The sequence below is a fragment of the Zonotrichia albicollis genome, chromosome 30, assembly GCF_047830755.1.
Source record: "Zonotrichia albicollis isolate bZonAlb1 chromosome 30, bZonAlb1.hap1, whole genome shotgun sequence".
Taxonomy (NCBI): Eukaryota; Metazoa; Chordata; class Aves; order Passeriformes; family Passerellidae; genus Zonotrichia; species Zonotrichia albicollis.
Genome location: NC_133848.1, coordinates 2,579,822 through 2,602,581, shown reverse-complemented (window position 1 = coordinate 2,602,581; position 22,760 = coordinate 2,579,822). Strand labels below are relative to the sequence as shown.

At 47.5% G+C, this 22,760-nt stretch overlaps 2 protein-coding genes across 4 annotated transcripts; one reads left to right on the top strand and one right to left on the bottom strand.

The window, feature by feature from the left end:
• Nucleotides 1–12,710: 12,710 nt before the first annotated feature.
• Nucleotides 12,711–17,859, bottom strand: LOC141725621 (translocon-associated protein subunit beta-like). Its single transcript, XM_074529577.1, has 6 exons — nt 17,835–17,859; nt 16,707–16,984; nt 14,964–15,166; nt 14,479–14,587; nt 13,853–13,930; nt 12,711–13,169 (listed from the first exon to the last, which is right to left on the bottom strand). The coding sequence occupies exons 1-6, from the start codon at nt 17,857–17,859 to the stop codon at nt 13,059–13,061; spliced, it is 804 nt and encodes a 267-aa protein (XP_074385678.1). The 3' UTR covers nt 12,711–13,058.
• On the top strand, nt 16,777–21,945 carry LOC102069085 (translocon-associated protein subunit beta). Of its 3 annotated transcripts, none has more exons than XM_074529113.1 (6): nt 16,777–16,888; nt 18,690–18,844; nt 19,522–19,620; nt 19,997–20,105; nt 20,659–20,736; nt 21,419–21,945. In XM_074529113.1, the coding sequence occupies exons 2-6, from the start codon at nt 18,690–18,692 to the stop codon at nt 21,527–21,529; spliced, it is 552 nt and encodes a 183-aa protein (XP_074385214.1). In that variant the 5' UTR covers nt 16,777–16,888; the 3' UTR covers nt 21,530–21,945. The 3 variants fall into 3 exon arrangements, with proteins under 3 accessions (XP_074385214.1, XP_074385217.1, XP_074385215.1); XM_074529116.1 differs by having other exon boundaries at nt 16,887–16,907; XM_074529114.1 differs by lacking the exon at nt 16,777–16,888 and adding an exon at nt 16,994–17,013.
• Nucleotides 21,946–22,760: the final 815 nt, after the last annotated feature.

The following is a 22,760-nucleotide window of genomic DNA, read 5'->3' as shown; positions in this document are numbered from 1 at the left end:
GCCAGTCACGTTGAAAAGGTTCTTGCTTCTCAGTAGGGAGCAAAATGCCTTCATTTGAAGTTGATGTCACACACATGACTACTCTTCCTGGTCCTTGGTATTTTGCCAGCCAGCTTAGAGTGATCCAGTGATGTCCCTTTGGATTCTGAACAGCCAGCAATGGCACATGGGACCAGCACAGTGAGTGATCATCCCAAAGTGAATTTCTGTGCCTCCTGCATCTTTAGGGTGCTGGCTGCTATGGCCCAGAAGCATGCTGACCATCCAGTTGCTTGGAGAAGGAGCCCACTGGCCTTTGCCAACTTCCAAGGATCTGTGTCACCCCCACAAAAGCTACTTGTTGCCTTTTCTGCACACACCATGAAGAGTTTAGCTGTATCTGGAAGGCCTTAAGCCAGTGCTTCCATGAGCATCCTTTATGGTGTTAAAACTGGTGCAACATTGTCAGGGCCATTCCAGGAATTCTTCAGGACCTTTGATTGAAAAATAAAAAGGATTGGCTATTAGTCCAAAATTTTGAACATGTATGGGGCAAAATCCTGCCACTAATAAAACTCCTGTTAGTTTTCTTTCAGTCCTAGGAGCTGTAATTTGAAATATCACTATTTTTTTCCTTCACCCAGAGCTAATTGTCCTTTTGGTACCTTAAAGCTAAAGTATTAATCTTACCTTTTTTTCTGGAAATTTCAGCAAGTCCCAACAGTTCTGTAGGCTTTCAAGCAGGTCACTCTCAAACAGGTTTGTTCCTTGTCACCTCCAATTAGGATGTCACCTACACACTGTAAAAGAACACTGTTACTTTTTGTCCATTGCTCTACTTCTTTTGCCAAAACCACCAAATAAAGTGGGCTTATTTTTGAATCCTTGAGGGAACCCTGCATCCTTTCCCACTGCATCTTTCTTCCAGCCACAGGATTCTCTCATTCATAGGCAAAGATTGTTTAGTTTTGCCCATCTACTGGGATACAAGAGAAAATATCCTTTAAGGCCAAAACAGTAAAATAAGAGTTTGTTTCCAGCACTGAGGTTAACAAGCCATGAGGATTTGGTATTATTGGGTGTATATCTGTGTATGTTTGATTGATTGCTCTTAAACTTGTACTAATCTGCACTCTTGAGAATTAGGCTTCTTTGAAACCTGGAGGAAGGCATCTAAAACTCAGATTGACATTGTCTCAGTATGCTAAATTCTAATAATGTGTTTGTCCATGGTTCCAGACCTTTTTGAGCTTCTATCTTTATAGGATATTTATTTATTCTTAAGTGTTTAACTTTTGGTTCTGAGCTTTTTCTCTTTGCTTTGCCTCATTTTCCATGGCTCATGCAGATCACTGCATTTCAAATGGCATCCAGAATATTTTGTCCAATGTCCTCTGATGGTTTACACACTAACAGGCAGATCTGAGCTTTCCAGCCTGTCTCAGGTGGAATGTGAAGCTCCATGGCATTCTCAGAAAAGATTTAAGGTTTTGTGCATTTAAGTTACAAAATACATCTCATCCCAGCAAGGGAAGGGGTCATTGATGGCATATATAGAAATGGATAGAGAAATGGATTAGTTGGTTTAGTGTCACCAACTATACATGCCATGGTAGGAGTGGCTACAAAGCTCATTTTCCTGCTGCCCCAACAATCTGTACTGGAACTTTCCTCAGCAGGCCCTTGCAGCCAGTTACTTCTGAAGATGTGGCTCCATTCCCCAACTTTACTGGAACCAGAGTTTCAACTGGGCATGCCCTGATATTTTCCCTTGATCCCCTTCCCTCACTGTCAAAATCCTCTACCACCATAACATTTACCTCTTATAATGACCCCTTCTGTCAACAGATAGCACATTCAGGCAAAGACCCCCAAATCTCCACCCCATCCCTCTTCTTTCTCCTTCTCTAACACTGTTCTTTTTTCTTCCACAGTAAAAAGCTTTGGCCCTTTAGTTACACTGCGCCCATCCACTGATTGATCAAGGCCCACTGCCCAGTTTTTCCTTGTGACTTACAAGGAGATTGATCCCACTGATCAGTTAAACTAATGAATCTACATCTTTTGCAGAAGCAATATGAAAAAGGAACAACAGTACACTTGCCAATCCAATAATTCCATCCATCCATCCATCCATCCATCCATCCATCCATCCATCCATCCATCCATCCATCCATCCCATCCATCCATCCATCCATCCATCCCATCCATCCATCCATCCATCCATCCATCCATCCATCCATCCATCCATCCATCCATCCATCCATCTTCAGGTGAATCCTCAGGTGCCAGTCACCCACTTTGATGCACTTCAAAGATCCACATCTCCCATAAACACCACAATCCAAAGCTGTGGATAAGGCATGGATCAGCTGTAGCCAGGCGCTGAAACGTCCTTTGTCTCTTCTTAAAGATCCAGAGCACGAATATTTACTCTGTGTGTGCCCTCTTGAAGGGCATCAAAGCCTTCTTGCAAGTTAGTGGGCAGGTGGAGATGGCTGCTAGCTGCTTCTTAGAGCTTTGGACCATGAAGTTACAGCCTTGCAGAGCAATGTGAGAGTTGGAAAAGGAAGTCAGGACTTTACAAGATGCAAAGGCAATCACACAAGATCTAATTAAACTCCAGCACAGTGGTGCTATGAGCAGCAATGCAGCGTAGAACAGCAAAATGTGGTGCCACATATTGCTCACAAGCAAAGGCACAGATATGGGAAAAATAAGATTTCCATTTCCCAATCGTATTCACAGGATCCTGAGGAATGGGATGGAAATATCTTGAGTCAGTCCTCAGACTCCAAGGCTGAACTTCAGCCAGATTTAGCAGGAAGGGAGGTGGTAGAAGCACAAATGGAGGGATCTGCTGGATAGAGGGGTGCACTTTTACTCCAAAATGGAATTTTTGGAGATCTATCAGCAGAAGAGAGGAGAAGACAAACTGATAATAGATTTTGCGAGCTTGGAATAGTGGGGCAGTGTCTGTTCACTTATTAATTGGTGCAAAAATTTATTAAGTCCTATAGGCAATAAGGATCAGCTGTATCAGGGATGTGCTCAGGGACAAAGTGGGGTCAGGGGTCCTGTTTGGCAGGACTTTGCCACTCCCATGCTGTATCAAGGGCTGTGTGCAGCAGTTCTAAGAGCATTGATGAATTAGTGCCATCCCTCAGAAGCTGATGTTCCAGGCAGGAGGTTTTAGTTCCCTGCAGCAGATGGGGATGGCTCACGCTCTAATTACAAGATCTAGTCTGGATGGGGCAGCAGTAACTAAAAGTATCAAAATACAGCTTTTGAGAGGGGTGCCTGTTTCGTTAAAGACCTTGATTACAACCAGGCACCACAGTGCTACCAGTAATAGAGGTGTCCTAGCAAGTACCTTAGGGGAAATTTGGGCTCTAATTTCAGAACCAGCTGTGCGGGTGGTGAATGAAAATCACCTGGCAAAACTGAAGACTTACTCACGTGTGACAAGGAAACAAATGTGGAATGATCTTGTGCAAGTTAGTGTCCCATGATCAGAAATAAATGGGAACTTAACAGCAAAAATGTTTCAGCATTGACATAAGTCAATGCCTATACACAAAAATTCTTCTCTTTCAACCCCCCTGTCACCTCACACCAAGACACTATGGTAAATGCTGTAACAGCAGAAATGGACCAGGAAGAAAGTTGTTTGGCAATGGACAAAGAAAGAAGAAGAAGCCTCTGATGCCTGCAGAAAAGTTTGGATTGAGCAAGCCAAATTACACACTCTTAGGCAAGGAAACCCTTTTGAATTGAAAGTAACAATTCTAGGTGATAAAGTCTTACAGAAATTGTGGCAGACAACTGGGCTGAAGAGTCAGAAAAAATCTCTGGGATTTTGGTCCAAGATATTACTAAGCTCTGCTATACATTATAACCCAATGGAAAAATGAATTAAAGCTGTAATTTGGGCTTTGTAAGAAACAGAGAGAATTACAGGCTGAAATACTGTGACTGTATCTCCAGTATAAAACATGGTGAGGACTGAAATTCTTTCAGATGATGTCTTTTCCAAAAAGTTAGAATAAGTGGGATTGTTTACACCAATGGATTCTGTGCTGGGACTGCAATCTATTAATCTAGAAATGACCATTTACATAACAACCTCTGACAATGCAGTAGGGTCCTGCACTCTGCATTCTGTCCTTCTACATCCTCTGTTACTGTCATATCCTCAAGTTCCTGCATTTTAGGTATCTTTGAAGATTTCCTGTTTTTCATTTAGGGGGGATAGCACTGGAACCCCGTTATTGGTGTCCAATAAACCAATATTTCCAACAAACTACATATGAAGTTCAGTCTGTAAAAGCAGAATCTACAGCCCTTCAATCTCTATGGGCAATCATCTCACATCCAGTTCCTGAGCCTAGAGCATTATTAGCTGCAGGAACTGGGGCAAAACTGAATGTCTAACTGGGCAGAGATGACACTCCAGTTTTCCTCCTTTATCACAAGCTGGCTCCTTGTGCTTTGTAGGGCACACAGCAAACACACACCTTGAACATATTTCTGCAAGTACAATGTAAAAACCTGTGTGTAGGTTTTTACTGTAACTAAACTCTTGGTATTTTTCAGAGTTATGACTATGGAGCAGCTAGCATGGAAGCTTTCACTTGGACATCCAGGGCAGCTTGCCTTGAATTTGAGAGTGATTGCTCCACACTGAGTAACTTTCTAACACTGATTACTGATGAACTACCTCCCTCTTTGTCACAGGATGGGAGCTTCAGACAAAATTTATTAGAGAAGCACTCAGCTTGTGTCACAAGGTGCAGAAATGATGCCCTGGTTTTCTAAACTCCTCATAGAGGAGCCTGGGTGTGGCTAAATCCAATCCCAGGCCCAGATGTGGTCAAAGGTTTATCTCTAAAGGAACACAGGTGTAACCCTACCTTTATACAACTTTGTCTTGTGGGATAAAGGATGGCTAACCAAATATATTTATATAAATAAAATAATTTCTTTAATTCTATTACAATATTGATGCTGCTTAGACAAAGAGAGTACACAGGACAGGTAGTTGTAACTTCTAGCATAATGCTCTATTTTTGAAACAATATTGAAGCAATTTCATTAAAGCTAGAGAAAACCCCAGTTTTTAAGCAGAGATTGATGTTCCTCACCTCCATCAGCAAATGTGGGCAAATCTCTTTTACTTAGCCTTGAGGTGTAACCTTGGGGGGAATCCCCAGTCATGGGAAAGATCTACACCCACACCTTAGGGGGGTGTGCTAGAAATCCTCTCTGTGAAGATGTGGGATTGGCCTTTTATAGCATGAGACTGTCAGACACATTCATTTGTAGTTTATGCATTGCTGGGCTCACTCATCACAATATGCTTTGCTGCTGAGAAAGGTGTGAGCAGCTCTTTGGTTCCTTCTGCTGGACGCTTCTGCCCCAGCTTCCAGACCAGGGCTGCACATCCCTGCTGCTCCTGGGCTCAGGTAGGGAGAACCTGTCGTGCTCATCTTCCTGTGCCCTTCCTGGCTACCCCAACCACCACCTTCCCTGCATCCCAGAGCCTAAAGCCAAATGGAATTGTTTCCACACAGGGCTGAGTTAGTAACATTTATCAGCACAGGTGGCTGTGGCAGACCTTTCCCCTGGCACTGATAACTTGGATGGGGCAGGCAGCTGAGTGGCAGCCACGCACAAGGACACTACACTCGCAGCCATGGTGCTCTGCAGGCTCCTTCTGCATTCTGTGTAACATCACATTTTCATTCTCCCAGAGGGTGAAATGCCCATCTACCCCTCACACAGGACAGTGAGCCAGCACAGGAGCCATAGAGCACACTGCTCTGTCAAATCACACCAGTGCCATGCACTTTCCTTCTCACATCTATGTACCATCATATTCTGTCACTCTTGTAGTCTGATTCTGAACCGAAAAGTTTTCAGCTGTCTCCCACACAGATAAACGTGTGCCAGGAAAAAAGGCTTTCTTGGACTGTGCCCCTTATGTGTGGAAACTTGTATTTGCTCCACAAGAAGCAACAAATTATGGTGTCTTTTAACATCCTGAGGGAAGTCAACATTGTCAAAAAGTGATGTGTCAGACCTGAAGGGGGAGAAGGAGGTGAAAGGCTGGGGAAAATCACCCTCTCCTGTTCTCCCAGTAGGCTGGGTGCAATCATTAATAAACCCCCAGAAGCAGCACCCCAGACCAGGACAGGCAAACAACAGTGAAAACACACACAAAATGATCTTCCTTGCCACTGATGTTGACTTTCCATAAACTGATATCACAGAGTGTATCCACAAAGCAACCTTGGTTTCTCTCTCTCCCTGATCTGAAAAATGACACCCCCCATGGTGGGCAAATGGCTCTACAGTTAAAACACATACACAAAGTTAGTCTGCTCATCCATATAACCAGAAGCACAGTGACCAGGGAGTTCTGTACCCAATACACAAATGTTTTGGACAATATTGTTATTTTGTAATTTTCTCTCTCAAGCCCCTTTAGCTGTGCACCAAATTCATCTTAATTTAAGACTATTTATGGGGTGGAGCCTGGGAAACAAGCCACCTCTCCTTCAGTTTTAAGCACTCCCCTTTCAACAGAAGGAGAGGCAAATGTGAGAAGATAAAAGTAAAAAAAAAAAAAACAGTTTACTAAAAAACAAAGCATCAATTACTGAGGAAACAGCAATAACAAAAATACAAAGGCTCTAAAGCAAAGACTGAAACAGGCCCCCAGAAACAATGAAAACAAATTGTCAGAGAAGCCCCTCTCCAAGATGGACTGGACTGTCCCTTGTCCAAGGACAGTGTGGAAGGGAAGACCCCTCACCCAGCATGGCAGCCTCTGTAGAAGACCACATAGCCCAGGGGACAAAGACAGGATGGAGGAGAAGTCCTCTTCTTCTGACAATGTGGTGGAGAAGAAATGAAAAACAAACAGCAAAGGACCTTCTGGATTTACAGAACTCCCTCTTCCCCCAGAAAAACAACCAATGTGGAACAGGGACAGAAGTAAAACCTGCAAGAGCCCTTTTCTTGTCAAGCCTGGGAGATGGGTGAGCAAGGCAGTGCAAGGCAGTGGAGTGGAGGAAGGGCAAGGGAAGAACACAGAGGGGTCCACAAAGAAATGCAAGGTTGGGGTAGGCATGGGAAGGCAAATCAAAGGAGGCGCAAGCCTTGCCGGAGAAGGCCAGGAATGAAAGCAGTAGACAGGTCAGGACAGAGGGGATGGGTGTGCAAGGTAAGCAAGGCAAGTCAGGGGTTGGGTTCACAAGGCAAAGCAAGCGAGAAGTACATGCAAGGATTCCTCCCAGACAAAAGCTGCCAGGACAGACTGGTCTGCCTGGCATTAATCTCTTCTGGGCTTCCTCTCATCTGCCCCTGCAACACTGGGGCTCTGTGCTTTATTTCCTGCAGAAAAGAACTGCCATTCTTGTCCAGGAGATCATGGCTGAAATTTTGATTCCACCTCCAAAATGCAACACATGCAAGAAGTGCTCCCAGGTGAAAGGTGCCAGGACAGCTTTTTCTGTCCTTTCAGTCTGGCTGGCCTTGGCCTCCCCTGGGCTGCTTCTCATCTACACCTGTGTCTTGGTTTGAACAGACAGGCGTCTGCTAAGGAAGGCAGGAGCTTCCCCTGAACTGGAAACTGTGAACCCCCTCCCTCCGAATTGTTATAAAATTGAAATTAAGGGGGGGCTCTCAGACAAAGATATGGGAGCAGGGAATAACAGTTCTGTTCCAGATTGCAATGCAAGGTGTTTTCAATTACCATCTGTATGGCAGATTATCTTTGTCAAGTGGGCAGTTTGCCTTATCTCTCTCTTTGAGTGACCACATTCACACCTCCCTCGGGAGGGGACATCTGCTGATAACAGCTATTGAATGTCACTGCACGGCTGATAAGAACTATAACATCCCATTGGGAGATGCTCTGCCCAGAGGGACGAGCCAAGCATTGCTACTTGGATATAATCCAGAGGTTTTTGAGACACCAGCACGGCTTTCTCCATTGGATTCCCCAGAGAAACATCAGCTGCCTCTTGTTCCAATGGATCTTCAGAGGAAGAATACATCCTTCTCTACAGAACCCCCTCGCTCCAACAGAGCCACCCCTGACACTGCAGGAGGGCTGAGCCACAATTCCAATGGCACTGCCACCAACACCCTGACCCACAGGGTGTCAGGTTGGGTTCTAAGTCTGTCAGTGCTGTTCTAGTGTACTGCATTGTTTATTTTATCCTTTTATTTTTCTTCCCTATTTAAAAACTGTTATTTCCTGCTCCCATATTTTTGCCTGAGAGCCCCTTAATTTAAAATTTATAGCAATTGGGAGGGTTGGGGAGGGTTTACATTCTCCATTTCAGGGGAGGCTCCTGCCTTCCTTAGCAGACTCCTGTCCTTCCAAACCAAGATAAGTTCTTTATTAGGGAAGAAAATAAATAAAAAATACAATGCAGTAAACCAAACCAACACTGACAGAGTCAGAACCCAACCTGATACCCTGTGGGTCAGGTGTTGGTGGCAGTCCCACTGGAATTGTGGCTTCAGTCCTCCTGGAGTGTCAGGGGTGGCTCTGCTGGAGCAGGGATTCTGTAGAAAGGTGCAGTCTTCCTCTGAAGATCCAGTGGAAAAGGCAGCTGCTCCTCTGGTAATCCAGTGGAAAGGCTGTGCTGGTGTCCCAAAATCTCAAGTTATATCCAGTTGGGAATGCTTGGCTCCTCCCTCTGGGCAGAGCATCTCCCCATGGGATGCTGTAATTTTTATCAGCCATGCAGTGACACTCACTGGCCCATTAACAGCAGTTGTCTCCCCATAGGGAGGATTGGTTGTGGAAGAGATAAATAAAACTGCCCAATTAACAGAAGATAACTGCCCCATCTCTAACAGATGGCAAATAGAATACACATTGCCTTGCAACCTAGGACAACCTGAAACTTCAGGCCTACATAATTTCCTTCCATAGCAGGGCATCTGACCCTCCCACAAGGGCTAACAAACAATTTATTGTTTGTTAAAAGTCAGATAACTCAAACAGGACTGTCAAAAGCTGTTTTGTAGGGAGTTATTCTGGTACAATGCTCTGGCATCCTCCAAATGCCAATAATTATCTTAATGTTGAAGTGAGATCTGGCAATGTAAGTCAGATTTTTGACTGAGACACCTCACTTTACAAACTCTAAAAGCCATACCAAACTTTCACAAATCTTCTCTACATTTCCATGGAAATGTGTGGAGTTTCTCTTGTGAGTACAGACACCTGCTTCACAGTTACTCCCCAGGGGTTAAGCGAAGGAATCTCTGTGCATTATTGCCATTTTGGTGGTAAGTTACATTTGCCTCCTAATCAATACTATTTCTTCTGCTAGCTTTAATGCAGTTACCTTGATGTAGTGCACTGTTTTACATTATGCTATAATCTACTAGTAGGTCTTTAGTTTTCTACTGTGTAGTAAGTAATTCTGATTAGGATCTTTCATCTGTTGTCTCTTGTCTGTGTGATAAATAACTAATTTTTATAAATAGATCTGATTTGACATTGTTAGAATTTGCAGTCCAGAGTGATCCCTTAAATTCAAACTGTTTGTTTAAACCAAAATCTGAGGCTAAGTCAGGGCTTGTCTGAAGCTTCTACTCATCACAGGAAGCCCTCCTGTGGTGTCAGGAGCCCATAGCCAAAATTGGGTTCCACCTCCAAAATTCCATACACCCAAGGATTGCTCGCAGACAAAAGCCAGATTCATTCTCTGTGAGGTAACCACCCCTGAAATTTTGATTCTGCCTCCAAAATTCATTACATCTAAGAATTACTCGCAGACACGAGGAGCAAGGACAGAAAGATCTTCCTGTGGAGCCAGGGTGCATTTCTCAGTGCCTGGCTTCCCCCACTGGGAATTCCTTCCTGCCCCAAGAGCAGAAGAGACCAAACCCAGCTGAGTCCAACCCAGGTGAGGGAGAGCCAGCTGCTGCAGAAAGGGCAGGAAGAGGCAGGGAAGTGCCAAAACTCTGCTGCTGTCACTGAGAGGGAGCAGGGAAACTGATACTGCAGCTCTGCTGCTCACCGGGCAATGCCAGCACCTCCCATCCACCATCAGAATTACTCCACAAGCCCCTGACATCACAGTTTTTTAATTCCAAGGAGGAAGAGCCAAGAGAGCCTCACCACCACCTTGTCTCTGTCCTCCTGGGCCACAAGAGCTGCTAAGGGAAGCAGCAGCCATTTTCTCTTTGTTACAAGGGAGCTATCAAACACCTTGATTTTTGCTGGTTAAAACATTTTCCTTTATTCTGTACAAATTTCTTTCCATCCTGTATGTCTCATTCCATTGCTTAATGATTTTATTTTTTAACAAATTGTTATTTTTAAGTCATTCATCTCTGATTTACTGTCCCTCCCTTGACAGCAGGAGGGGAAGGGCAGTGGCTTGTTTGGAGCTGAGCTCCTCATTTGTTGTTGAAACCACCACAGCCACCTTTTGGGGATGGAAGTCCCCTCATCCTCCTCACCCCTGCTCTTTCATTGCCCACCTCCCACTCTGACATTCAGATGTCCCAACAGACATAATCTCACCCCAGCCTCCCAAAGAGGCACAAAACAAGGGAAAGAGCTCTGACCTGCAGATCGTTATTTTTAACAACGCCATTCAAAATTAAGAAACTCCTCCCCTGCAAGAAAAAGGGGAGGTATCCCCACTCCCAACAGCTCCAGTCCTTGCACTGCTGCTGCACACCACTCTTGCTTGGTCAGTCAAACTGCAACTGAAGTGTAAAACTTTAAAGAGTAAAATGAGGAACAAATCTCAGTAATTCACTTTATCCTGAGGAGAGAGGTGTGTGTGGTTATACACACCCAGTAAAAATACTCCCATGACAGAAGTCTTTGATTGTCCTTTTGCATTAAATGAACTTGCACAGCTGTAAACTGGTACCAATAAATTTTCTCCCCCAAAATACATGGTTCTATCCTGATTAATGGTTTTTGTGTTACAGAGTTAGGAGGGACAATCTGCACTTGGCCAAGAGAGATGCTGCTGGGACACACGCTGGAAGTGAGACCATTAGAGCAGAATCAATGCCAGCCACGTTTGAAAGTGTGCTGCACTGGAGTCTCTTTCCAACCAAAATCAAAACTACACACAGGAGTCTCCAGTTGCTGTTGATAATTGCTGCCCTGAGATGTGCAAGATGTCTCTGCTTTGGCCCATGCAACCGAAGAACGAGTCTGGACTCTTCACTTTTCGGTCTTGAGGTTGTTTATTAATTCTTATCTATAAAATTTTCTTTCTGCTCAGCCGAGATCTGCTCAGCAGGGCAGCCACAGGCACTCTGTGTTGTCCTTTTATACTGCAAACTATGTATAACATATTTACACTTAATTCCCAATACCCACCACCTATGTTAGACAGTGAACTTCTATTTTAAATATAACATATTTACAATAACTTTCCAATACCTATCACCTGTGTTAGACAGTGCACTTCTATTCTAAATATAACATATTTACACTTAATTCCCAATACCCATCACCTATGTTAGACAGTTAACTGAACTTCTACTCTAAACCAATCTCAAAGTGCCAACATCACTTCAGAAAATGGAGAACAAGAAGAAGAAGAAGAAAGGCTGGACACGCCCAGATTCCTCCATCTTGTCCTCATAACCCCCATACCAAAAATCCTATCTTTCTTTGCTCTCAGACCCAGCCAGCAACCACAGAACCCTCTTGGAACCCCTTCTGTGTGGCTTCCCCCCTCCTTAACCCAAGGCAGAGTATTCCAGAACACAGCTGTGTGGGTGGCAATGGAGCTGTGGGATCTCTTCTGGCCTGAAAGCCATCACATACTGACCAGCATCACCGAGACAGAGGCTCACTGGGGGGGAATGAAACAGTTCCCAAAAATGCTCTTGCTTCACAGAAAAAGGTCTGAGGTTCTAAGAGCCAGGACAGGTGTGGCATCAGTGCTTCAAGACTGCCAGGAGCTGCCCTGGCTGCAGCAAACCACACAGAGAGGTGGGGTGAGGAGGAGAGAGAATAGTTTAGTGGCCTCAATGGCCAACAGGGATTGGACTTCTGTCCTGCATTTCATTGTCTGCAGCTTGGAGAACTTCTGCCTGAAGCAGCAGGGGAAGAAGAAAGTGGCTGTAGGAAGAGCACAGCCTGGGAGTGGGGATCTCCAGTGAAAGGGCTTTCCCAGCACACACAGCAGTGAGAGGACCCTGCACTGGTGCCCATGGGCTGCTCATCTGGGTGTGTGCAAGGGGAAAATGTGAACAGAACAGCCCTTTTCGCACCAGAGGGAGCTGCCTGAGGAACAAGGGCACAGGGAAAGCTTCCTGCAGTGCTGGAAATGGCAGCAGGGTTGTTTTGTTACTGCCTTTGCACCAGGGAGGTCAGGACATGTCCTGATCCAGTGTCAGCAGAAAGCTGCAGCCTGTCGTGGGGAGGAGGCTGTGGGTGGGTGTAGGTAAGCAGAGCGTCGCCAGTGCAGGGAGAGTTTCCCAGCCTGTGCACCTGATTCTTGGGGAATTTATCCCTGATCCTCCTCCCTGCACTCCACCCTTGTGGCTTTACAAGCTCACCATGGACCTGGGCAGTCTGGTGGCTCAGAGAACAGCATCGACAGGACAAAGCAGCAGCTGTGACATCCTCAATCAAATCAGGTTTGTGGTGTCACCAGAGCCATCTCTGTCCCACAGGGCAGGCAGACCTGGAGGGGACACTGAGATATGACACCCTACAGAAAACTGCAGCAGGCAGAGGAGAGCTGGAGGCAGCACAGGGGGCAGAGCCCCACAGGCCCCTCTGGGCACCAACACTGCACTGCTCAGATTGCTGCAGCTGCACAGGAGAGAGGGGCTGGACAAGGCAGTTTGGGACTTCTGCTTGTTCTGTTTGCTTGTTTCTCCATTAGAACACAGAGGACACCTCACAGCTGCTGCTGCAGCCACCGAATCCTTTGCCCAGAGGGCTGAAGCACCACGCAGGCAGCACCTGGCAGGAGATGGATCCCAACCCAGCTGCTGTTCTTGGGGCTTTGGGGGTGTCCTGTCCCGAGCTCTGGGCTGCTGCTGCTGCTGGCATTGGGCTCTGCTCAGTTCTTTTTGCTCTTGGGGGTGTCATACTTCCTCTTGCTCGAGTACCAGAGCAGCAGAGGGATCCCGATGGAGGGCAGGGTCATCACGCCAAACGCTGCCCAGTCCAGCTAGAGGGAGAAATTGTTAAGAGAAAAGTCAAAACAATCCAGGCCAGAGGAGTCTTAAAGCAATGAGGTCAGAGGAGGAGAGGCAGGAGAGACCTCACACTGTCTGCAGCTTCCTCACATGGGGAAGCAGAGGGGCAGGCGCTGACCTCTGCCCTCAGTGACCATGACAGGACCCAAGGGAGCGCCCACAGCTGTGTCAGGACAAGCAGCATTAAAGGCTGGATATTCAGAAAAGGCTCTTTCTCCCACAGGATGCTCTCCCAGGCACTGCAAGAGGCTCCCCAGGAAAGTGGTCACAGCACCCAGCTTGACACGAGCCCAAGGAATTTGGACAGGGCTGAGAGGCACACGGTTGGGATTCCTGGGGTTGTCTCTGCAGGGCCAGGAGTTGGACTCCACAATCCTTGTGGGTCCATTCCAGCCTAGGACCTTCTAAGATCCTACTCTCAGTTTTTCTGCCTCAAATGCCACAGTGCAGCTCCTTCACACAGGGAGCTGGGATGGAAACTCAGCCGTTTCTGTGACAGCTCTCTGGAGAACTGACAGGAACCAACTCCAGCTCCCTCTGGAGCTCTCCAGGTGACTGCAGGGCAAGCCACACACCCCATGTGCAAGCAGGAAGCCACCACACTGGGCTGCAGTTGCCTGCTGCACTTTTCCATTGTCCATGGAAAGGTACTCACAAAGTGAGGGGAGAACCTCCTGTCGAAGTCACGCTGAGCCAGGATTCCTCCCTGCCCAGGAGCACTGGTGAAGCCAACCTGGAAAAGGCAGGGAAAAGACTTTGCCACCTTTCCTGCTCACTCCAGAACTGGGCAGGCTGAGAGCAACACAGACATGCATCACCTCAACCATGCAGCTCTGGGAGCACAGTCAGGTGTGGCTGCAGGTGTCACAGACACGTTTTATGAAAAATCCTTTCCTGAGGATTTTTCCTCCTGAGAAGCTGGGAGGCCTCAGGAACAAAATGTAAACAATGGTTATCTGCTGCTGTGGGATGCAACAGGTGCATCTGGGATTGGTCTCATGTGGTTGTTTCTAATTAATGGCCAATCACAGCCCAGCTGGCTCAGACTGTCCAAGACACAAGCCTTTGTTATCATTCTTTCTTTTTCTATTCTTAGCCAGCGTTCTGATGAAATCCTTCCTTCTATTCTGTTAGTATAGTTTTAATATAATATATATCATAAAATAATAAATCAAGCCTTCTGAAACATGGAGTCAGATCTTCATGAGCTCATCTCTTCCCTCATCCTCAGACCCCTGTGAACACCCCCACATGCAGGGATCCCACAAATCAGGCACTTACCACCACCTGGGCACCCTCCTGTGCCAGGTACGTGATGGTGGCAGAAGTGAAGTTGAAGTACCCAGCCTTGAGAGGCCGCAGAACCACAGTGTGGGACACGTTGCTGGCTCTGGGAGTTGGATGTCAAGGAACACTGCTGTATTGCAGGAAGAAAAGGGAGGAGATGGGAAAGAGCAAGCAGGAGCCAGGTGAAAACGTCAGCGCTGCTGACAGATCTGAGTGCTCGTGGTCACAGACAGCCAGAGCCAGCCAAGGCTGACCCAGCTGCTCCTCCACAGGCACAGGAACCACCCCAGCACCTGCTCCTGTCTGCAAGGAACTTTGTTTTCACACTGCACCATCCAGAAGAGGAAAGGTTTGGATCTGGCACCCTGTCCAGGCTCTGGGAGGAATTTCAGGGGCAGCAGATGAAGACAGGATGAAGCTGCAGGATGCTCAGGGGCAAGAAAGGGAGTTGGGAGAAATTTCAAAACATGAAAAGATACGGAGCAATCCTGTCCCACTTGACGTTGAGCATGCCAGAGACGATGCCAAAATCTTCTGGGGGGAAGGAATCATCCGACAGCTCCACGTCCAGGGCAGCACTGAACACAACAAAGAGACCCAGCTGCTGCTCCATGTGTGTGTGAGGAGCAAAATCTGTCCAGAGCAGGTTCCTGAGGCCTTTTTCCCATGTGAGGTAATCTGCCTGATAGACACAGGCACAGGGGAGCTCTGGGGGCTTCCTGCAGGGCTGGAAACACCAGAAGGTTTCTTGTGCTGCTGGCTTTGCACCAGGGAGGTCGGGACACGTCTTGTTTGACTCTTCGGGGAGTGAGTCAAGCAGGGAGCCCTGAGTGCAGGAAGGGAGGCCCTGGGGTTCTGTGCACATGATTCTTGAGGAATTTAGCCCTGCTCCTTCTCCTTCACTCCTTCCCCAGTGCTTTACACATCCCCCGTGCACCTGGGCAGGCTGCTGGCGTGGCCAGAGCTCCCTGTGGTGCTGACACACACCTGCTGCTCTTCTCCAGAGCCTTCCCATGAGAGCCCGGCCCAGCACGGCGCCATGAGCTGAGGGATTGGTGAATTAGTGCCATCCCTCAGAAACTGATGTTCCAGGCAGAAATGTTATGAATAAGAAGCTTGACTAGGCCAATATTCAAGCAGCAATCAATTTATTAATTAATATGGTAAAGTATGAGCAACACAGCGCTGGGTACAGTGGGGAAGTTTTCCCTCCAACTGCACACTGATAATTGAGGGTTACAGGTATTTACAGGGGTACTCATGAGCTTCCTCAGCAATTTCTATTCCAATTTTTTTACTCATCAGCAGTTTCTATTCCTGATTTTTACATCGCAATTCTATACACTATTGTGATTTAATTTTTCTCAGGATGTATCCCCTCTGGTGGGGTCCAGCTCTCCAGATGCGTGTCCCCCTTTTAATTGCAAGGACTATAAATCTCGTAACAGTGATGTCCAGCTTCCCTTGGTCAAAACCATAAACCCTTGAGGTGATGTTCATCTTCCTTTCTCAAGCTGTTTTTCTCTGCTTTATTAAGGTGTGAGATAAGCATATTTCCTTTATCTATATTCCAAAGCTATAGTTTCAAGGATACAAGCAATATTCTAAAATTATACTTCAAAAGGTTATTATTGCAGAACTCTGTAAGGATTAACTACAAGCAAAGAGCAACATCTTTAACACTTTAATTCCAATGCTCCCAAATCAACCAAGGTTAGAAAACAAAAGATAGGTTCAGAGGCCTTTTTCCATGCTTTACTTTCCTCAGGTATTATTAGAATTCGCAACTGTCCCATTGTCGGTCTCCACACATATTGCAATCACAAATACACACGTCGCCTGTTTGTACCTGACACCAAACACAGCTTTGTATTTCACAGAAGGTTTTCGTTTCCTGCAGGAGATGGGGATGGCTCACGCTCTAATTACAGGATTTAGTCTGCATGGGGCAGCAGTAACTTAAAGTCCCAACTACAACTAGAAGTCCCAACTATAACTAAAAGTACCAACTATAACTACAAGTCTCAACTATAACTAAAAGTCCCAACTATAACTACAAGTCCCAACTATAACTAAAAGCACCAACTACAAGTCCCAGCTACAACTAAAAGCACCAACTACAATTAAAAGCACCAACTACAACTAAAAGTCCCAACTACAACTAAAAGCACCAACTACAACTAAAAGTCCCATCTATAACTAAGAGCAACGCCAGCCGCTACTTCCGCCACCGTGGGCAATGGGCAGCGCAGGAAGCGCGCTCTGCGCAGGCGCAGAACCCCTGCGTGCCCACAGGACTCCATTTCCCAGGGGGCATAGGGCTTTCCTGAGGCGCGGTTCGTGTGCGTCACTTCCGCCTCGGTGGCGCTGACTCGTCTTTGCGGCGTTGGCGGCGGCAGAGACGGTGAGGGGCGGGAAGGACGGTGAGGGACGGGAGGCTCGGGGCCGCTGGAGTCCGTGTCCTCGGCCCTCGGGATGGGTCTGTAGGAGAGGATCGGCTCTGAAGGGCCAGGAAGGACCGGCTGGAGGGTCAGAGCCGGGGTGTTCCGCGGGCAGCGTGGGTGAAAGCGGGCAGTTCCCTGTTGGGAGGTTCCTTGAGCCCCTGTGGGTTTCGTGAGGGGGCAGGAGCAGCCTGGGCTGCAGCAGGGCACGGCTTGGGGGAAGGAAGGGGCTTCCAAGCCCAGGAGGTTCAGCGTGGCCAACGGCAGGTGCTGCTCCTCCACTGGGGCACCCCAAAACACAAACAGACTGGGGGAGAATGGATGGAGAGCAGCCCTGGGAAGGATGTGGGGGCATGGGACATTGACAAGAAGCTCAGCACGCCGTGGCAACGTGGCAACTGAGGAGCCCAGAAAGCCAAAACTGTCCTGGCCACATCCCCAGGAGTGTGGGCAGCGTGTGAGGGGGGAATTCTGCCCCTCTGCTCTGCTGAGACCCTGCCCTGCAGAGCTGCCTCCAGCACAGGGAGGACAAGGAGCTGCTGCAGTGAGCCCAGGGGAGGCCACAGAGATGATCTGAGGGCTCTGCAGCTCCTCTGCTCTGGGCACAGGCTGGGAGAGCTGGGGGTGCTCAGCTTAGAGAAGGCTCCAGGGAGACCTCAGAGCCCCTTCCAGGGCCTAAAGAGACTCCAAGAGAGCTGGGGAGGGACTTTGACAAGGGCCTAGAGTGACAAAACAAGGCTTCCCACTGCCAGAGGGCCGAGTTAGATGGGATATTGGGAAGAAATTGGTGCCTGTGAGGGAGGTGAGGCCCTGGCACAGGTTGTCCAGAGAAGCTGAGGCTGCCCCATCCCTGGAAGGCCAGGTTGGATGGGGCTTGGAGCAGCCTGGGCTAGTGGAAGGTGTTCTTGCCCATGACAGGAGGGTGCAGTTGCATGGTCTTTACAGTCCTGTCCAACCCCAGCCACCTCCCTGTGACTGTGGAGGGCAGAGGCCCTGACATTGAAGCAGTTTTTGCATTTAACAATGCCATCAGGCGTCCTCACTGGTCGCATCTGTGGCGTTCCTGTTGTCCCCTGGTCCTCTCAGCGCTGGGTTTGGATAAGTCAGAACACGTAGCCTGAAGCAGGGACTTGTGCAGAGGATCATAAAAGCCACTGGAGGGAGTTGGTGGGTCTCAGTGGCTGGAAATGGGGAAGAATAATGTTGGAATTCTTCTTCCTTTCTTCTTCCTTCCTTTCTTCTTCTTCCTTTCTACTTCCTTCCTTCTTTCTTCTTCTTTATTATCTTAATGTTGTAATACTACTACTACTACTACTACTACTACTACTACTACTACTACTACTACTACTACTACTAATGATGTGCTTTCTAAGGACTAATTCTGTTGTCTAAAACAGCGCTGGAAAGTTGCCAGGCTTTGCAAGGGCAATTAACCATCAGTTGCTAAAACTGATGAAGTTGTTAATTACCAAAGCTTTTGCTCTGGAAGTTTCTAGAAGAGGCTTAGTGATCTGAAAGCTCTGCCCGTTATTGAGGTGTGCAGGGCCAGGGCTTGGACTTGATGATCCTTCTGGGTCCTTTTCAACTCAGGATGTTCCATAATTCTGTAAAAGGGAATTGTCCTGGCAGGGCTTTGAAAGGGGACAAGACCGTGAACTTTTCGTCCATGGCTGCAGATCTGAGACAGTGCTGTGCCAATTCTTACATCCTCACAGGCAAGTTCAGAGATTTCAGATGATCAATTCTATTTCTTTGTGTTTCTAGATGAAGCTCCCTCTCCTTGCCCTGTTTGCTCTGGTGTCTGTGGCTCACTGTGAGGATGGTGCCAGGCTCCTGGCCTCCAAATCCCTGTTAAACAGATATGCAGTGGAGGGCAAGGACTTGACTTTGCAGTACAACATCTACAATGTTGGCTCCAGGTAAGCCCTGTCCTGTGACACTCTGTTTCCCATGCATGCAGCTCCCTTTCTTTTGGGAGCTGCATGCACCCTGCAGCTCCCAGGCCTTCTGAAAATTCCTTTTTGCTATCAGGATTAACTCAGGACCTGACAAAGATAAAACAGAACTCCCACCATGCTGGTAAAAAGCTTCATTCCAGAATGAAAAGCTGAATGAAGAAATGCAGGACACTATTAAAGGGCTTTGAGATTTTGGTTTTTTAGATATTTATTTTCTAAGGCACAATAATGCATACTGAATGCAGGACTGCTAACAGAAGAATATATGGTGCAGTAATGTTGAATTGATACAACATTAAATGAGATGCTGTAATTTTATATGTGGGATTTGGTTATTATTTATGCCAGCATGTGTATCCATGGGATGGTATCTGAAGTTGAGCAAACTGCCAAATTATGCTGTGGAAAAAACGGTGTTTTTCCTGTCCTTGGGTATGTTTCTCTCAGCTTTGCCTTCCTCCCTCTGCAGTCTCCCTGTAAGATACCTCAACTCTCTTCCCTGTCTTCTACTGGTGACATTTTATCTCTGAAAAACCAATTCTTCGATTTGGTCTAGATGGAAGTGTCAGGCTGCAGAGCCTGTGGGCAGATGGCAAAGCTTAAGGTTCCTGTCTCATCCCTCTCTTTGTTGTGTTCAGTGCTGCCCTGGACGTGGAGCTGTCGGATGATTCCTTCCCCCCAGAAGATTTTGGCATCGTCTCTGGCATGCTCAACGTCAAGTGGGACAGGATTGCTCCGTATCTTTTCATGTTTTGAAATTTCTCCCAACTCCCTTTCTTGCCCCTGAGCATCCTGCAGCTTCATCCTGTCTTCATCTGCTGCCCCTGAAATTCCTCCCAGAGCCTGGACAGGGTGCCAGATCCAAACCTTTCCTCTTCTGGATGGTGCAGTGTGAAAACAAAGTTCCTTGCAGACAGGAGCAGGTGCTGGGGTGGTTCCTGTGCCTGTGGAGGAGCAGCTGGGTCAGCCTTGGCTGGCTCTGGCTGTCTGTGACCACGAGCACTCAGATCTGTCAGCAGCGCTGACGTTTTCACCTGGCTCCTGCTTGCTCTTTCCCATCTCCTCCCTTTTCTTCCTGCAATACAGCAGTGTTCCTTGACATCCAACTCCCAGAGCCAGCAACGTGTCCCACACTGTGGTTCTGCGGCCTCTCAAGGCTGGGTACTTCAACTTCACTTCTGCCACCATCACGTACCTGGCACAGGAGGGTGCCCAGGTGGTGGTAAGTGCCTGATTTGTGGGATCCCTGCATGTGGGGGTGTTCACAGGGGTCTGAGGATGAGGGAAGAGATGAGCTCATGAAGATCTGACTCCATGTTTCAGAAGGCTTGATTTATTATTTTATGATATATATTATATTAAAACTATACTAACAGAATAGAAGGAAGGATTTCATCAGAACGCTGGCTAAGAATAGAAAAAGAAGAAATGATAACAAAGGCTTGTGTCTTGGACAGAGAGTCTGAGCCAGCTGGGCTGTGACTGGCCATTAATTAGAAACAACCACATGAGACCAATCCCAGATGCACCTGTTGCATCCCACAGCAGCAGATAACCATTGTTTACATTTTGTTCCTGAGGCCTCCCAGCTTCTCAGGAGGAAAAATTCCTAATGAAAGGATTTTTCATAAAACGTGTCTGTGACACCTGCAGCCACACCTGACTGTGCTCCCAGAGCTGCATGGTTGAGGTGATGCATGTCTGTGTTGCTCTCAGCCTGCCCAGTTCTGGAGTGAGCAGGAAAGGTGGCAAAGTCTTTTCCCTGCCTTTTCCAGGTTGGCTTCACCAGTGCTCCTGGGCAGGGAGGAATCCTGGCTCAGCGTGACTTCGACAGGAGGTTCTCCCCTCACTTTGTGAGTACCTTTCCATGGACAATGGAAAAGTGCAGCAGGCAACTGCAGCCCAGTGTGGTGGCTTCCTGCTTGCACATGGGGTGTGTGGCTTGCCCTGCAGTCACCTGGAGAGCTCCAGAGGGAGCTGGAGTTGGTTCCTGTCAGTTCTCCAGAGAGCTGTCACAGAAACGGCTGAGTTTCCATCCCAGCTCCCTGTGTGAAGGAGCTGCACTGTGGCATTTGAGGCAGAAAAACTGAGAGTAGGATCTTAGAAGGTCCTAGGCTGGAATGGACCCACAAGGATTGTGGAGTCCAACTCCTGGCCCTGCAGAGACAACCCCAGGAATCCCAACCGTGTGCCTCTCAGCCCTGTCCAAATTCCTTGGGCTCGTGTCAAGCTGGGTGCTGTGACCACTTTCCTGGGGAGCCTCTTGCAGTGCCTGGGAGAGCATCCTGTGGGAGAAAGAGCCTTTTCTGAATATCCAGCCTTTAATGCTGCTTGTCCTGACACAGCTGTGGGCGCTCCCTTGGGTCCTGTCATGGTCACTGAGGGCAGAGGTCAGCGCCTGCCCCTCTGCTTCCCCATGTGAGGAAGCTGCAGACAGTGTGAGGTCTCTCCTCCTTCTCCTCCTCTGACCTCATTGCTTTAAGACTCCTCGGGCCTGGATTGTTTTGATTTTCTCTTAACAATTTCTCCCTCCAGCTGGACTGGGCAGCGTTTGGCGTGATGACCCTGCCCTCCATCGGGATCCCTCTGCTGCTCTGGTACTCGAGCAAGAGGAAGTATGACACCCCCAAGAGCAAAAAGAACTGAGCAGAGCCCAATGCCAGCAGCAGCAGCAGCCCAGAGCTCGGGACAGGACACCCCCAAAGCCCCAAGAACAGCAGCTGGGTTGGGATCCATCTCCTGCCAGGTGCTGCCTGCGTGGTGCTTCAGCCCTCTGGGCAAAGGATTCGGTGGCTGCAGCAGCAGCTGTGAGGTGTCCTCTGTGTTCTAATGGAGAAACAAGCAAACAGAACAAGCAGAAGTCCCAAACTGCCTTGTCCAGCCCCTCTCTCCTGTGCAGCTGCAGCAATCTGAGCAGTGCAGTGTTGGTGCCCAGAGGGGCCTGTGGGGCTCTGCCCCCTGTGCTGCCTCCAGCTCTCCTCTGCCTGCTGCAGTTTTCTGAAACACCTTCCCTGTTCCGTGAAAATTTAAAATTTTTAATAAAGGACAATAGGAAATAAGGACCATAGAACGATGGTTATTATGGCTGGGTGCATCTTGACACTGAGCCAAGAGCACCCTCACACCTTAAATACATTTTCCATTACATCAGCATAATCATAGCCCCTTATGCATATCCATAAACTAGTTTACATATTCCAGAAACTATTTTACATGGCTCCTCCTTGGGTCTGCCTTTTTAGTGCTTGCCTTTTTCTTGGCTGTAATTTTGGCTCCTTTATCACTTCCAGTTTTTTTGGGCCTTGGTCCATATTTTCTTCAGACAGTGAGTGCTGATAGTTGGCAGATCTGTACAGGTGTCCCCATCCTGTGTTCATCGGATGTTATCCCATCCAAGCAGGCATTTTAACACAAGCATCCTTATATCAGCTATTTCACTACTATGTCTAAGCTTAATTAACAACAGAAATAAAAACTACATCTTTATAACGAAGTTACTTTAACATTACACATATAGAATCCATTTAAATATTTGCAAAAAGCCAATATTATAATATGTATCTATAACAGTATCATCTCAGGGTCGCCTGCAGGTGCTGCCACCCTGTGGGACCGAGATGGCTCTGGTGACACCACAGACCTGATTTGACAGAGGAGGTCACGGCTGCTGCTTTGCCCAAAAGGAGCACTAAGGGAGGTTTTTGGTGTTCTCTGGGTGGCCATGATGGTTTTTGTTGAGCAGAGGATTGTGTTCTTGCTGTTCTTTTTTGTTGTTCTGCACACGGTTGAGGTGTGTGGAGGTATTGAGGATTTTGTAATAATATAAGAGGAACACCATGACAGTGTGAATTGCACCTGCCCTTGGCCTCACTGAACC

Excerpts from the sequence above, each read along its gene's own strand:
- LOC141725621 (XM_074529577.1), bottom strand. The coding sequence starts at position 17,859 with ATGCAACTGCACCCTCCTGTCATGG. Across the intron at positions 16,985-17,834 it reads ACTGCACCCTCCTGTCATGG|AGCCGATCCTCTCCTACAGA; the intron begins GCAAGAACACCT and ends CTGGCCCTTCAG. Across the intron at positions 13,170-13,852 it reads GGAGGTTCTCCCCTCACTTT|CTGGACTGGGCAGCGTTTGG; the intron begins GTGAGTACCTTT and ends TTCTCCCTCTAG.
- LOC102069085 (XM_074529113.1), top strand. The coding sequence starts at position 18,690 with ATGAAGCTCCCTCTCCTTGCCCTGTTTGCTCTGGTGTCTGTGGCTCAC. Across the intron at positions 18,845-19,521 it reads ATCTACAATGTTGGCTCCAG|TGCTGCCCTGGACGTGGAGC; the intron begins GTAAGCCCTGTC and ends TGTTGTGTTCAG. Across the intron at positions 20,737-21,418 it reads GGAGGTTCTCCCCTCACTTT|CTGGACTGGGCAGCGTTTGG; the intron begins GTGAGTACCTTT and ends TTCTCCCTCCAG.